Source organism: Nelumbo nucifera, chromosome 1 (assembly GCF_055504915.1).
Source record: "Nelumbo nucifera cultivar China Antique chromosome 1, China Antique-T2T, whole genome shotgun sequence".
NCBI classification, from domain to species: domain Eukaryota; kingdom Viridiplantae; phylum Streptophyta; class Magnoliopsida; order Proteales; family Nelumbonaceae; genus Nelumbo; species Nelumbo nucifera.
Window position 1 is genome coordinate 106,777,146 of NC_142649.1, and position 15,623 is coordinate 106,792,768.

At 41.7% G+C, this 15,623-nt stretch overlaps 1 protein-coding gene across 23 annotated transcripts; it reads right to left on the bottom strand.

Annotated features, from left to right (window-relative positions):
* Window positions 1–6,061: 6,061 nt before the first annotated feature.
* LOC104606001 (Pentatricopeptide repeat (PPR) superfamily protein) lies at window positions 6,062–15,142 on the bottom strand. 23 transcript variants are annotated; one of them, XM_088891451.1, is made up of 14 exons: window positions 14,919–15,142; window positions 14,502–14,528; window positions 11,460–14,329; window positions 11,289–11,355; window positions 11,119–11,184; window positions 10,404–10,609; window positions 10,174–10,217; window positions 9,684–9,749; window positions 8,851–8,922; window positions 8,617–8,695; window positions 8,024–8,110; window positions 7,775–7,846; window positions 7,564–7,640; window positions 6,062–6,731 (listed from the first exon to the last, which is right to left on the bottom strand). In XM_088891451.1, the coding sequence occupies exon 3, from the start codon at window positions 14,242–14,244 to the stop codon at window positions 11,890–11,892; it is 2,355 nt and encodes a 784-aa protein (XP_088747577.1). In that variant the 5' UTR covers window positions 14,245–14,329; window positions 14,502–14,528; window positions 14,919–15,142; the 3' UTR covers window positions 6,062–6,731; window positions 7,564–7,640; window positions 7,775–7,846; window positions 8,024–8,110; window positions 8,617–8,695; window positions 8,851–8,922; window positions 9,684–9,749; window positions 10,174–10,217; window positions 10,404–10,609; window positions 11,119–11,184; window positions 11,289–11,355; window positions 11,460–11,889. The 23 variants fall into 23 exon arrangements, with proteins under 23 accessions (XP_088747577.1, XP_088747582.1, XP_088747556.1 ...); XM_088891456.1 differs by having other exon boundaries at window positions 6,062–6,742; XM_088891430.1 differs by having other exon boundaries at window positions 6,062–6,533; window positions 6,635–6,731; window positions 7,564–7,846.
* Window positions 15,143–15,623: the final 481 nt, after the last annotated feature.

Here is a 15,623-nt window from a genome sequence, read left to right on the forward strand (position 1 = left end):
CGCAGAGCTTCTCTGACTTTGGCTAAGTAAGCGACCATGGTCGGTTCGCAGGCCTCGTAGTCACCGGTGACCTGATTGACCACGAGCTGGGAATCGCTGCAGATAATGAGGTGTTTAGCTCGTACTTCACTTGCTAAGGCGAGCCTGACTATCAACGCTTCGTATTCTGCTTAATTGTTGGATGCAGCAAACTCGAACCGAAGTGCATACTCCAGTTTCACCCCGCTTGGCCCGGACAGAATGATTCCAGCCCCGCTTCCTTGCTGATTTGATGAGCCATCCACATAAAGGATCCATGGCTCCTCATCCCAAGTTGGGTTTCTTCCAACCGGAGGTGGTGCCGCACTGGTTGAAGTTTCTCTGTGCTCGGGCTCGATCAACTCAGGGATTGCAACGCTGAAAGTACATTCTGCGACAAAGTCGGCCAAGGCTTGGGCCTTGATGGTAGTTCAGGGCTCGTATTGGATGTCGTACTCATTAAGCTCGATGGCCCACTTTGTTAGTCTCCTGGAAACCTCGGGCTTGAGCAAGACTTGCTTCAGAGGTTTGTTGGTGAGGACGATGATGGTATGAGCCTGGAAGTATGGCCGAAGCTTCCAAGCTACGATGACTAGCGCGTACGCTAACTTTTCGATTTCTGGATACCTCGTTTCTGCGTCCTGCAAAACTTTACTAACATAGTAGATGGGTTGTTGAACCCGATCTACCTCTTTTATTAGTACTGAGCTAACTACCTCGTCACTCGCGAAGAGGTACAACTTCAAAATATCTCCCTCCTCGGGTCGGGTCAAAACCGGGATGCTGGCGAGATACCTTTTGAGCTCGTCGAAAGCGAGCTGGCACTCTTCGGTCCACTCGAAGTCTTTGCTTCTCTTAATTGCCTTAAAGAAAGGCAGGCAGCGATTTGCCGATTTAGACATGAAACGGCTCAGAGCGGCTATTCGACTGTTCAACCTCTGAACCTCTTTCAATTTTTGGGGCGGTCTCATGTCTAGGATTGCCTTAATTTTCTCGGGGTTGGCCTCGATTCCACGCCGGTTAACGATGTAACCCAGGAACTTACCCGAAGTGACACCGAAGCATTTGTTGGGATTTAATTTCATATTGTACTTACGCAAAATTTGAAAAACACAAGATAAGTCTTTTATTAAATAATTTGAAAGTTGAGTTTTGACGACCATGTCGTCTACATAACACTTTACTTTTTTGTCGATCAACGGCTCAAACAATCGGTTTACAAGTCTTTGAAAAGTTGCCCCAGCATTTTTCAGTCCGAAGGGCATGACCTTGTAACAGTACATGCTGAGCTCGGTTATAAAGGCCATTTTTTCCTTATCGATAGGGTCCATCCTGATCTGGTTGTAGCCCGAATAAGCATCCAAAAAGCTCAGCAACTCGTGCCCTGAAGTCGCGTCCACCAAACGGTCGATTTTGGGAAGTGGGAAGTAGTCCTTTGGGCAGGCTCGATTCAGGTCGGTATAGTCGACGCACATGCACCACTTATTGTTGGCCTTTTTTATCAGTACGGGGTTAGCCACCCAGCTCGGGTAATAGACCTCCCTGATGAAATCGGCTGCAAGGAGTTTCCTGACCTTCTCGTAAATTATTCTCCAGCGCTCTGGGGCTAAGTTGCATTTCTTCTGTCTAACGGGCCTAACTATAGGATCAATGTGCAATTTGTAAGTGATTATGCTAGGGTCTATGCCGGGCATTTCTACCACGGACCATGCAAAAACATTTAAATTTTGAAGTAAAAAACTTACCAGTTGAGATCACATGGGCTCCTCAATCGAAGCGCCGATCTGGAGAAGCTCGGGTTGGAAGAAACCCGTCTCTTCTATTGGTGAAGCTCGCTCCTCATGGTGCTCCGTAGGTCGCTCAAACTCGAGGTTGTCTGTTGCCTTGGCTTTCCCTTTGATGGCGGCGATGCAGCATTTACGAGACTCGAGCTGGTCACCTCACGCTACCCCAACTCCGAAGTCCGTAGGGAACTTCATGGCCAAGTAATAGGTGGACACCACTGCGCGTAGAGCGTGGGTGATAGGCCGACCTATTATGGTGTTGTACGGGGAGGGAGTGGCGACCACTAAGAAAATGTGATTGAATCTCACTATGCTAGGTCAGGTACCGACTTCCACCGGTATTGTAACTCTTCCCATGGGTCGGACTTCCTCTCCGTTGAAGCCTACCAAGGGAGTATTTGCGGGCTTGATGTCGCTCTCCTAGAGTTGCAGCTTGTCGAATGCATCTTTGAAGAGAATGTCTGCCGAGCTGCTGGAGTCGACTAGGATGCGCTTCACCTCAAAGTCATTTATTCTCATCTTTATGACGAGCGCGTCATCGTGAGGGTACTGGACTCCACGCGCGTCGTCTTCAATGAAGAAAATTGGTTCTTCTAACCTCGGTCGCTTCGGAGGATTTCGTTCTTCTCTTTCAATCTCACGAGCTGATGTCTTTGTTGCGGCTGAGGTGCAACCCGCGACAATCGATCCGCCGGTGATCATATGTATTATTCCACGAACTGGCCTCTCTTCGGGCAGTTGTCTCTACGGCTGCTCGTTTTTCCTACTGCTGGATTCGAGAGCGTCTTTGTTTTGCTCCCCTTGTTGACCTGTTTAACTTTTATTATCATTCAATACAAAATTCTTCCGTCGCGGAGGTTTTTACAATTTTCGGTGCTATGACCGTGATATCTATGAAAATGACAGTATACATTTCTGTTCCTTGTGTTCGGGTCTCCTCTCAGCTGAGGTGGCTACTTTACGTAAGAAGCGCCCTTGATCGCCAGGAGGATTTTTGCTCCCTTTGCGTTCAAGGGAGTGTAGTTTCTTAAAGTTTGAGGAGCTCGGGAATGCTGATCTGGCTTTCCTCCTCGAGCTGGCTCTTCCTTTTTCCTCTTGTTGTTTCCATTAGTTGAGGTCTCGCCTTCTCTTTTCCTCTTATCAGATGGATTCTCGCTCTTCTGGTTCATCTCCTCCTCTATTCCGATGAACTGGTCGGCGAGCTTGAGGAATTCAGTTTCATCTTTAGGCTTGTTGGCAACCACGTGCCACTTGAATTCTTTGTGTGTAATGCCTCTTTTAACTACTGTAAGTCTCACTACGGGGTCTAGGTCAGGTATCTGCAGACATGCATCATTGAACCTCTTGATGTAGCTGCGGATAGATTCTCCTTCTCTTTGGATAATGCCGAGGAGGCTTTCCTAGGACCTCGGGCACCTCTTACTAGTAATGAAGTGCGAGATAAAGATCTGCACGAACTGCGCCCAACTCTTTATTGTCCCAGGCGCAAGGTTTCTATACCATGTGTGAGCTACCCCCTTGAAAGTTGTGGAGAAAGCAACGCACATGCAGGATTCATCTGCTCTGGCCAGGTGCATTTGAGATTGAAATGAGTCTACATGGTCGTTCGGATCGAACGACCCATCATACTTGTCTAAGGGAGGTACCTTAAAATCCTTTGGCATCGGAGTGGCCAAGTGTTCGGGAGATAGAGGAGACAACACAGTGAGAAGCGAAGTGGTCTTCACAGTCCTCGAGCTCGCCTCTTCTTTTCCCTTTGGCAGTTCGGTGGAGTTCTGGACTGCTGCTCGGCGAGCTCTGTGGCGTCGCCTTTGCTGCTTCCTTACCGGCTCTGTGTTGGTGCTACTAGCCTCAGTATTGTCAGGTACCGTTCTCACTAGCAGCTGCTCGGACTGCTGGCGACGGCTGCTGCGAACTGAAGGGTCTTGTCTGGAGTCCGCGACCAGAGTGCCAAACCAGCTTGGCGGGCTGGGTGCTTCCCGACCTATTTACTTGTTGCGAGGTGGGAGGAGTAATCTATCTCTCCCTCCTGTCGCAAGATGAGACTTGACTCCCCTGAAGGTTCTAGATTTGGGAGGTCTCTCCCCGGCGAGGAGGGCGTTCGCTACGGCGGCGAGACTTAGTTTGCTGCGTAGTTGGATGCTGAGGTGGCAGCGGCTGCTGGTTTTGAGGCAGTGGTGGAAACTTTTGCTGATAAACATGGTGCAGTACCTGTTGCTGATACAATTGGAACTGTTGGACCTGCTGCATCTGAGCTTGCATAGCTCGCATGCAGTGTACCAAATCTTCAAGTTGGTTCTGTCCAGCCACCGGGGGAACAGACGGTTCAGCAAAGGTTGCACCTACCGTGGAGGGGAGAGGAGCATTCACTGGTGCCATGATCTAGGGCACGTTCAGAGTAGGGACCCCACCTGTAGAGAGAGGTACGGTGAACTGACCGATGCATACCGTTGGGATCTGAGGTTGCCCCCCAGAGGTGTTCATATCAGCGTTGTGTCTGGCATTGCTGGAGGAAGCCATGGAAACCTGAGTAAGAATGCTTGGTGGGAAGAGGTTTTTGAAGCGCTTCCCACAGAAGCCAATTGATGCTGCGCAATCTGGTTGCTCCTAGCTGGTAGGGGCTTAGCTTTCTGTAGACGACGGACGTGGAGAATCTACACAGAAAATCAGAGAACCCGAGGGTGCTTACCCGACGAGGTCGCTCCAATGCTTAAATCAGTATATGCAAGCTGAGAATAATTGGAGAGCAAGACAGCTAGTAAGCAGTAATTGCGCGTACCTTTGGGCCCCGGGAGGGAGGCCTTTATATAATGGAGTCCTCGCAGGCTTTTCGGAGTAGTTCCGTGATCTTTGCCATGATAGAGTTCGTTTCCGTGTTATCTGGATATAACTTTATCAAGTTGATAAGGTTAATCACTTCCGCCCGAATCGGACGGGGAGATGGTGCTTAGTTGTTGAGAGACGTGATCCCGCAGAATTCAGGAACCGTTGGAGTGACTTTCGGGATTACGTTGAGGGTAGATCAATACACCCGAGCTGGTTTCTACCTCGAACTGATGTTCTCGGGCTAAGGGTCGTACACCCCAAATTGAATTAATGCCGTGCCTGGTACCGAGGTGTCCTCAACTCGGGATGAGTACCGAGGTGCTCTTAGCTCGAGATGAGTATTGAGGTGTTCTTAACTCGGGATGACTTCAGCTCGAAAGATCCCTAGCTCGGAGTAGTGGAGTACTACTTTGTAGCAAGCTGGCTATACCGAGTTATCTCCTATGTCGAGTCACATCCACGTGTCCCCTTATTAAGAGGTCAGGCCAAATCGCCCTCCATCACATCACACAATCCTTTCATTTTGGTGAAATAAGAAACAATAAAGAATTCAACTTAATGCAAGAGAGACAAGAAACAATAAAGAGTTCACCTTGATGCAAGAGAGACAGATCTCTCTTAAGCTGGTATACTTGGGGTGCATTACCTTGGAAAAACCGTTCTTCAAGATCCACTCAAATTTCTCTGGCTGTATCAGATCTCTCTTAACCATGGAATTGCATTTTATCCACATGACGAATGAACCCTCTAGATCTAGGCGAGCCAACGTACCATCCGGAAGATATTCCCAATGCACGGTGATGTGCATGTGAGGAGCAGATCCCGTCACTGAAAATAACGACTCAGAATAAAGAGGCTCAAATAATTCATTTCTTGTATGGTGAGATATATATACACGTTGATACAACTTGGCCCACTTGGCCTAACTGACATGACACGTCACTCTCTTGTTACAATCTTTATTCATAATAAACTAAAACCATCAAACCACACAGGACAACCCAAACAGTTTAATAGACCATCCCACTATTTAGAAAAGCTCAAATTAATACCATTAGCCTGTTTCGCAATTTTATGGGCTATAAATTTGAAGTCATAGGCACATAAACAAAAGAAAATTCCACAAAAAAAAAAAGGAAACATCATGCACAATATACAAAATGCGCAAAATCCAACACTTGTTTTTCTTTTTTTTTTTTTTTGTTTTTACATAAAGCATGAGCAGCATCTAAGCTGCTTCAGTGAAACATATAGCATCGGGGAAATAAGCGAAAATACAGTCCACCTAATTTTGAACAAAGGCCCCTTTGGCTTTTCGGTAAGTTACCTAACTAAATGTAATTATCTGGATAAGTTTTTCCTGGGAAACACTTAGCCTGGTAAATGCATTTACCCAAGTTCTTTTATTTTTTAGGTAAATAAAGTAATGACCATTTTAGCCTTAAAAATCCATTATTAAAAGGGGTATTTTTGTCAAAGTTATTTACCCACCTAGGAGATGGATATCCAGAAAAATAAACTTTCCTTTGTCCTCACATAAATCTGAAAAATGAACATGGGATTCTTAGTCAATGGGAACCAAAATCCCATTAACCAACTTCCCCCCTCTCAAAGTCCAAAAAAAAACACCCCCTAAAAGTAAAGAACCAAATCACACTCATTACATTCAGTACTCATCTCCCTCGGGCAGATTCAGCACCAACCTCCTCATAATCCTTCTCCAAAGCAGCATGATCTTCACGAGCTTCAGAAAACTTCCATGCCCTCACCAACATGTCAGTGAACAAAGGCATGCTTAGCATACATCAGATCGAACTTGTGGTCAATCTAGGAGAGGACCTCTGCAACTCTGGTGGAGCTGGAGATCATGCAGACAGCCCTCTGAATCTTGGCCAAGTCCACCCCCTGGAACAACAGTTGGTGGCTGATAGTTGATACCACATTTGAACACAGTGAGACACCAGTAGAAAAACTGGATAAATCCAACACTTGTTATCACAACCGACCTGCAGAGTGCATACTTTGGCATTTATACAAACTGAAAACACCAAAACCGGCCTCCATCCATTACTTCGATCAAAATGAATCGCTTGTCATATAGCCCTGAGTTTAGTCTACACAAATTAGATAACCCTAATGAAATAAAATCATATAAGAGTGAGATAAAAACCATATAGGTTAACCATAAATTTAAAAAATTGATCAAACAAAATCACATAAAGAAAGAGACAGAAACCAAGGAAATCTACAATTGAGAGAGACTTAGAGAGAGAGAGAACCAAATAACCCCCTTGTTCAACTACTCCCTCATAGTTTAGCCATCAAGTGATAATCTCCGTGTAACCTGAATGAGAAAACCTGTATACCCAATCATCACTACCATCATCAAACAGGTAATCCAACACCCCATTTCCTGTATCTACACAACACTATTCTCCATTTAGTGGACTTGGACAGAACACAACACCATTATCAACAGAGATGAAGAGGCAAATGAACCTCCCACAACACTATTCTCCATTTAGCGGACTTAGATAGGACACAACACCATTATCAACAGAGAGGGAGAGGCAAATGAATCTCCCATTGTCCACGGTATCAGGTGATTATTTGTTGGCTGCTTGAACTGAAATTAAATGTCATTAAAACTACATTTACTTAACATAATTTATTACAATCCATGCAAGGGCACAACACAGAAGATGGTCAACAATCTAGTGAAACTTTAAAAGCTTGTACATGAAAGTCCAAAATAGATAGTTGTAGTTGCATGAAAAATCCCAAAAGTTTCCAGAAACAAAATAAATAATCTACAACTATAAATGAAATGTTATACTCATTCCAATCAGTTTTCTTTTCAAGTAAAATCAACACTTTCTAACTGCATTAAAAGGTTAACTAAAAACAATCAAATAGAGAGAGGCAGAGAGAGGACCTGAACCAGACAATACTAAACAGAAGCTCCTAATGAACTGTACTTGTACATAAAATCAACATCTAGGGTTTGAATACCTATAAAAGCATGTAAAATGTTAGAATACATTGATTGATGAAACCTACAAACAAAACCAGACAGTAAAATGAAGAGCTAGGGTAATTTAAGGGAGAGAGAGAGAGAGAGCTAGAAGAATCCCCTGAGCCACTACATGTCTTTCTTGGATTCCAAGAGCCATTGTCATTATAATTGCTTGAAGTTTGATTCCAACTGCCAGGATTATCTAAAATCAACACAATATTATTCAGAATTTTTTCATTACCTAATTGGAAAGATTAATGTCGATCATCTAATAAAGAGATTTATTTAGGAGTAGCTCACCAATAAAATTAATACACAAAAAAATCACAGCCAAAGCAATTAGAGCAAACTACAGGCATCAAGTAATAAACTATTTTACCTGATTCCCATGACTATCTTGAATCACCTTCTATCAACCTTCTGATGTATTTTGGAAGTGGAACTTGCTTCCAGGAGCTAAATGAACCTGTAAATATGGAACAGTAGTTATTTTAATATGGGTCACAAGATATGATGTGGAGGAATTTGCAGTTAAACCAATTCACAGATATGAAACCATGGCGCAATTTCAAATAAAGATAGGATAAGGGAAAATTGGAAAATTTGGCACAATTGGGGTTTAAGATCAAAGGGAAGGTGAAAAAGAAAGATAGGATAATGGAATCAGAACTAGGGGTAATTAGGATTTAGGTGGCTTAGGTTTAATTTGATTCATGACCTCCCCCTGGGTGGAAAGATTTGGTTCAGATGTGATCTATGATTTCTAAAACCATAGAGCAACGCCACATTCACAAACAGTAAAAATAATTTCACTTTGTAGCATCAAGATTGACACAATTACCCATGCGAGAAATGAGAGATGTATTTGCAGGGAAAAACAATTAAACGGTGACTCAATTTCAAACATCAATCATGTTGAGAAAAGCAATTGCCTATCAAGAGGATCTCCATGTCCAATTTGTCCATTTGTACCTCTTCAACAAGAGAAAACGTTCTGCCTTTCTGTAACAGCTAGTGTATGCCTCCACCCATAAGAGATCTGTACCACTTTCTGCTAGGAAGCCCAGCAACGATTCATGAAAAATTAAAGGAAAACAAAACCATACTTCATATAGACCACATCCACCTCAAATGAGAAGTCAAAGAAAAAAGAAAGAAAAAAAGAAAAGTCATGGAACTCAATATTCTAGCCCAACAGGAATGTACCTATTCATCTGGAAGTTTTACTTGCACTGGAGAGCAGTGATCAACATTATCACCAACACCAACTTGCTCAAACTGTTTAAGATAAGGAAAACATTAAAAACAACCAACCAGAATTTGTAAGGGAGAAAAACAATGGTCAACTGAAGCAGGTAATGCATGAACAAATTAAACTCTGAGAAGTCTGAAATATACATTTTTGAATGGCTTCAATTAGCTAGCAAAATGAAATCTGACAACTTCTAATAGGTCCATAATGGTCCTACTTTTCACTTACCCAAGGATTCTTTTCAAGCATGCTAAACCCCATCTCTTGATCTCTCTCTTTCTCCTCCCACACCAGAAGAAAATAATAACCCTCCTCCACAATCCAAATTCCAACAGTAAATACCATTTACCAGAGAAAGTCCCCTCGCCCTTCATCCCAGATGCACAGACTTTGTTAATGGTTATGCACACCACTGAATTAGGTATTCCTGCCCCTAATTCAGACAACCTGCTGGGTACTGCCTAAATTTAAGATTTGATAAACAGAGACAAATCAGGAAGGTTTTCATCTTACACTCAATTGCTATAGATCCAAGATAGGTAGCTGATAATGAAGAAAGGGAACCAAGGAAACCACCCATTGGTATACATGCAACACCAACAACACAAACACCTATACTAAATTAAATAAAAAGAAAAGAAAAATAAATAATAAGCACATCGATAATCTATTTGGAAATAGTACTCTACTAAATTGGCTTATGGAAGTTTTGATCTAAAGTCACCTATTTCTTTTTTTATTTCTAAAGAGATCAAAGGAAAATACAAATAACAAAGAAAAACAAAACCTCAAGGCTTTATCAAGTCTGGAGCCGCTACAGCTGCTGGAGCCATTGGAAGATCAGCAGGAAGATCTGCAGAATGTTGGTGCAACCAAAACATTAGAATTGAGAGGATGGAGTGAAGCCCTGTATCCGCCACAGAGAATAAGGAACCAAGGAAACCACCCATTGGTATACATGCAACACCAACAACACAAACATCTATCCCAAATTAAATAATAAGCACATCAATAATCTATTTGGAAATAGCAAGCCCAACCAGAGTGCTTACCAGTGCACCACTCAAAGCACTCCCTACTTTGGTCTTCTCTGACCTTTGACTACAAAGTCCCCCAAGGCCCAAATCAAACCAAAGTTAAACGAGAGAGAGAGAGAGAGAGAGAGAGAGAGAGAGGAAAAATATATATCACGAATTGGCAGAATCAAAATCCCAAACACCACTGCTGATCTGATATAAATACCTAAAATTTCTAGAACAAAATGGGAAGAAGTGCACCTGTGAAGATGCAATCTTGAACTCATGAGGTGCTCTTCTTATCACTGTCATCAATAAGAAAAAGTAAATGCCAAATACAGAAGCAAATTAAACTGGTACAGAATACATACAAACACACCAAAGACACAAATTAATAGCTCCATCTAGAGGTGGGGATAGATTCCATATAGTTTAGCAAAACAAGGGGCATTAAGAAATCTTAAATGAGGAGATTAACAGAGGCTAACCACCTTTGAGGGGTTGTGTAATGATGTAAAAGCAACTATATTTCCCAAGCAACTTCAGGAAGAGAGAGCTGTCTTCTAGCGCCCCTCTCAGAACTGTTTCCACATGGAAAAAGCATCTATATTTACCAAGCAACTTAACCAGGAAGAGAGAGCTGCCTTCTAGACACCTGACAGTTAATCAATCTTCAAGACCCATCCCCTCTTAAAATCTACAAACACCAAAAATATCCAATCCAAATATTAGAAAACTTAAGAGGAAGTAATAGCTGAATTTGAAAAGAAAATATTGCAGAGGTGTACCAGCCTTACATGTAAACAGAAGCATTCCCTACAAAACAAACCACCAAAATGCAACACATACAATAAACATAAACAAAAACAAAGGAAATAGAAAAATCAATTCTGTAGCAGAGAAAAAAAAGTATCCCCATCTAAAGAGACGTGAATGGATAGCAAATACAAATAACCAAACACATGAAAAAAGGGTTCACTCCCAGCTTTTTCTACCTAAAAGAACTCGAAGAGAGAGAAAAAGACAAATGCATATAAATGGAAAAGCAAATACAAGTAACCTGATGCATGAAAAATCAATACTCTACCGAAAATACAAATATCAGAGAGAAAATGCCATTGTGTGTTTTATTTTACCTAAGAGAGGAGTTTGAAAGAAAATAAAAGAATACTTAGAAGTTGAAACCGACAGGCCAAGAGAGCTTACCTTACAATGATGAGGAAACCGATGGACTAAGAGCAGAGAAATGGCCATTGGCGAGAACACCCTATTCTGGAAACCAAAGAGAAGAGTTTGACAGAAAATAAAATAATCAATACTCTGCTTGAAATAAAAGAATACTCAAAAGTTGAAACCGATGGGCTAGGAAAGCTTACCTTAGCAATGATGAGGAAACCGATGGACTAAGAGCATAGAAACGGCCATTGGCGAGAACACCCTATTCTGGAAACCAATGAGAGGAGTTTGATAGAAAATAAAAGAATCAATACTCTGCTTGAAATAAAAGAATACTCAAAAGTTGAAACCGATGGGCTAGGAAAGCTTACCTTAGCAATGATGAGGAAACTGATGGGTTAAGAGCATCAAGAAATGGCCATCGCTGAGAACCAACGGGCTAGATAAATAAACCCTAGACAAGCAAACCCCTGATGAACCCTTTGGTTTCACAGATGTAGCGGTCAAGGAGGTGAAGGCAACACAAGGGGGTGAGAGGGTTTCAGAGCAAAGAGCAAAGAAGGAGAAGAAGCGAGAGAGTGCAAGAGAGAGCAATAGAGGGGAAAGCTTGCCGAGCAAGGCTTTCCTCGAAAATGGAGAGAGGACACGTGGCCGAAAAAAAAGTGGAGGGCAAAAGGGGCAAAAACTAATATCCTTAATTCAATATCATTCAGCCCCCAACTGCTATTAGGGGCTTTAAACTTGATTAATCCTATTAGATTGAGCATTCATGCCTATTTGCCATCTCTATTCCCTATTATATTATATAACACTCCAGCCAGCTATCTTCCTAACTCCATTCTTCTTGATCATCTCCCTCACCTTCTCTGCATCTTTCCACCTTCCAATCGAATTATACATGTTGGAAAGCAGAACATAATACCCATCATTTCCAGGGTCAGATTCAATAGCCCACTTTGCAACTCGTTCTCCCATCTCAACATCATTGTGCATTCTACAAGCACCAAGAAGAGCTCCCCAGACACCTCCATCAGGAGCAATAGGCATTGATAGAACCATAGCTTCAGCCTCGCGTAGGTTTCCTGATCGACCAAGAAGATCCACCATACATGAATAGTGCTTCAATGTTGGTGAAACACAGTATTCTTTCATCTTTCCAAATAGGTACTTCCCTTCTTCAATGAGTCCTGCATGATTACATGCTGAGAGAACAGAAAGGAAGGTTAGTGCATTTGGTCTTTCCCCCGATTCCTCCATCTGTTGGAAAATCTCAATGGCAGATTTGGCATCTCCATGTATTCCATATCCTGAGATCATTACATTCCATGAGATAACATCTCTCTTATCCAATGAAGTAAAGATTTCTCTTGCTATTCCAAGTTGCCCGCATTTCACATACATATCAACTAATGCAGTAGAAAGACATAGATCACACTCTAATCCCCTTTCCTTGATGTAACAGTGAACCTTTTCTCCAAGCTCCAGGTTTGCTAGATGAGCACAAGCTGAAAGGACGATAACCAATGTCACTGAGTTGGGTTTCATGTTTTCTGAAACCATCTGATCAAAAAGGATCAAAGCCTCATAACAATAACCATTGTGAACATAAGCCGAAATCAAAATGTTCCATGTGACAACGTCTCTATGCATCCAAGAAAATATCATCCATGCCATGGTCATATCGTTGCATTTTCCATACATGCCCATAAGAGAATTTGCAATTGAAACATTCTCACTAATCCCAATTTTAATCACATAACAATGCAAAGACTGACCTAGATGTGTTGCAACTAAGTTGGAACATGAACAAATAACAGAGACTAAACTATTTAGATCATAGTTGAGGTCTAGATGATGCATTTTTCTAAACAATTCTAAGGACTTTGCCTCCATCCCAACTTTACCATATCCAAAAACCATCCAGTTCCAAGATTCTTCATCCTGTCCACAGAATTTATGAAAAAGCTTCCCTGCTAGATGCATGCACCCAAATTTACAATACATTGCAAGCAAAGAATTAATAATCATCTGATTCATTGTGAAATTTCTCCTTATAACCAGACCATGAAAGGCTTTTCCTTCATTAATCCTCATGGAATTCCCTAAACGTGAAAGCATACAACTGATAATGGTCCAATCAGGTTCAATTTCTGCAGCCAGCATTTCACAAAACAAATCCAAGCATTCATGAATATTTCTTGTCTTCGCATAAACCCCAATAATTGTTGTCCATGAAATGAGATCTTTAACTGGCAATTCACAAAAAGCAGAATAAGCTTCTTCAATGGTCCCGCACTTTGAATACATCATAAACAATGATGAGTTAACAACTTGGGAAACCCCAATTCCCGTTTTAATTGCATAGCCATGTAGGCATTTACCTTCTAACAGAGCCCCCAGATTTCCACTAGCTTGTAGAGCGCCTTCAATTGTTCTAGAATTTGGTTTCTCTTCATCTGTGCCACTACTATGCATTTCGTGAACACAACCCAAAGCCTTCTCATTCTCATCATTCTGCACGTAACCAATCACAAGAGCAGTCCAAGAAATCACATCTCTAAAAGGTATTTCATCGAACATACGAGATGCATCTCCCATTTCACCACATTTTGAATACATGTAAACAAAAGAAGACCCAGCTGCCGAATTATCATAGAATAGGCCGAGCTTTAAAGTGATACCATGGATGTTTTTACCATGATCAAGGGCTAAAAGTTCAGCGCAGGCGGCAACAACCATGGGAATGGTAAAATGGGTAGGAGGGGTACTTGAGTTGCACATTTCATCGTAGAACTTGAGAGCTCGTGAGTACTCGCCATTAGAGAAATGGGATTTAATGATGGAATTCCAAAGAAAGGTGTCTTTGGGATGAACGGAATAAAAAACTTGTTTGGAAAAGTCAATTCTGTTGAAAAAGGAGTAGAAGGAGATGAGCTTGGCTGCCAAGAAGATGTTATTTGAATGCCCAGATGTGATGATGAAAGCGTGAGATTGGAACAGAGATTGGGTATCTGAAACTTGGTTGGAGAGGAAGAGATCGAGTTGATGGCTAATGTAGTTATTCTGAGAAGACGCTTTTGATGAAAGAGAGCGGATACCAAGTGGAAGAATAGTTGAAATACGTTTGCCCAGATAATTGACTTTGACAACACTCATGGGAGTTTAGCCAAGACAGCTGTGTTTCTCCGACGCATGGAGGAGACTTAGGAATTGGGTCAATGCCTGGACGAGCACAGATCTCCTGCATAACACCCACGCACACATTAAGGCCTCATTAGTTTTTACTTATCTAGGTAACAACTAACTGTCAATGGATCGGGTCTAATCAATGGATTTGAAAAGAGGAAGTAGAAACAAATTTTCTAATGTTGTGTAATAGCTGAATTTGAAAAGAAAATATTGCAGAGGTGTACCAGCCTTCCAAGTAAACAGAAGTATTCCTACAAAACAAACCACCAAAATGCAACACATATAATAAACATAAACAAAAACAGAGGAAATAGAAAAATCAATTCTGTAGCAGAGAAAAAAAGTATATAGCAAATACAAATAACCAAACACATGAAAAAGGGCTCATTCCCAGCTTTTGTTTTACCTAAAAGAACTCGAAGAGAGAGAAAAGGAAAAATGCATATAAATGGAAGAGCAAATACAAATAACCAGACGCATGAAAAATCAATACTCTGCCTAAAATACAAATAGTAGAGAGAAAATGTCACTGCGTGTTCTATTTTACCTAAGAGGATTTTGAAAGAAAATAAAAGAGTCAATACTCTGCTTGAAATAAAAGAATACTCGGAAGTTGAAACCGACGGGCTAAGAGAGCTTACCTTAGCAATGATGAGGAAACCGATGGTTTAAGAGAATTAAGAAATGGCAGCCGCTGAAAACCAACGGGCTTGACAAAGAAACCGTAGACGAACAAACCCCTGATGACAGACGCAGTGGTCGAGGAGGTGAAGGCAACACGAGGGGGCCGGGAGGGTTTCAAAGAGGAAAGAAGGGGAAGAAGCGAGAGAGTGCGATCACCTGCTAGTTACAACACCCTACTAACAACACGAAGACCTGGCAAAAAGTTGACCCAACTCGCGAGCCCGACCCAACCCAACCCGAAAAAGCAGGTTGGCGTCTTCATATTTACCTATCTGAATTTGAGAATGACCCGATTCCACTCTTTAATATTTACTATTTAGTGTTTATTCTATAAATTGTTAAATGTTTAAATTTTTTATTTTATTTTTGTAATTTTAAGATAAATTCCCTTAAATTTGACATTTTTTTGTATTTTTTATTTTATTAAAATTTCAGTTATTTTTTTAGATAACCTGAATTGACCTTGCATCATCTCTAATTCGAACGTTTAAGCTTAGAGTCTAGCATTTGCCAATCCAACTCAAAATTCAACCCGACCCAAAATCAACTCAAAGTGTCTTTATCCAATCCATCCAATCCAATTGCTAGGTCTAGTGAGATGTCAAATATTATTGGTAGAGTGTTGGAATTCGTTTTGTTGACAGGTGATCCCAATTCGCAAG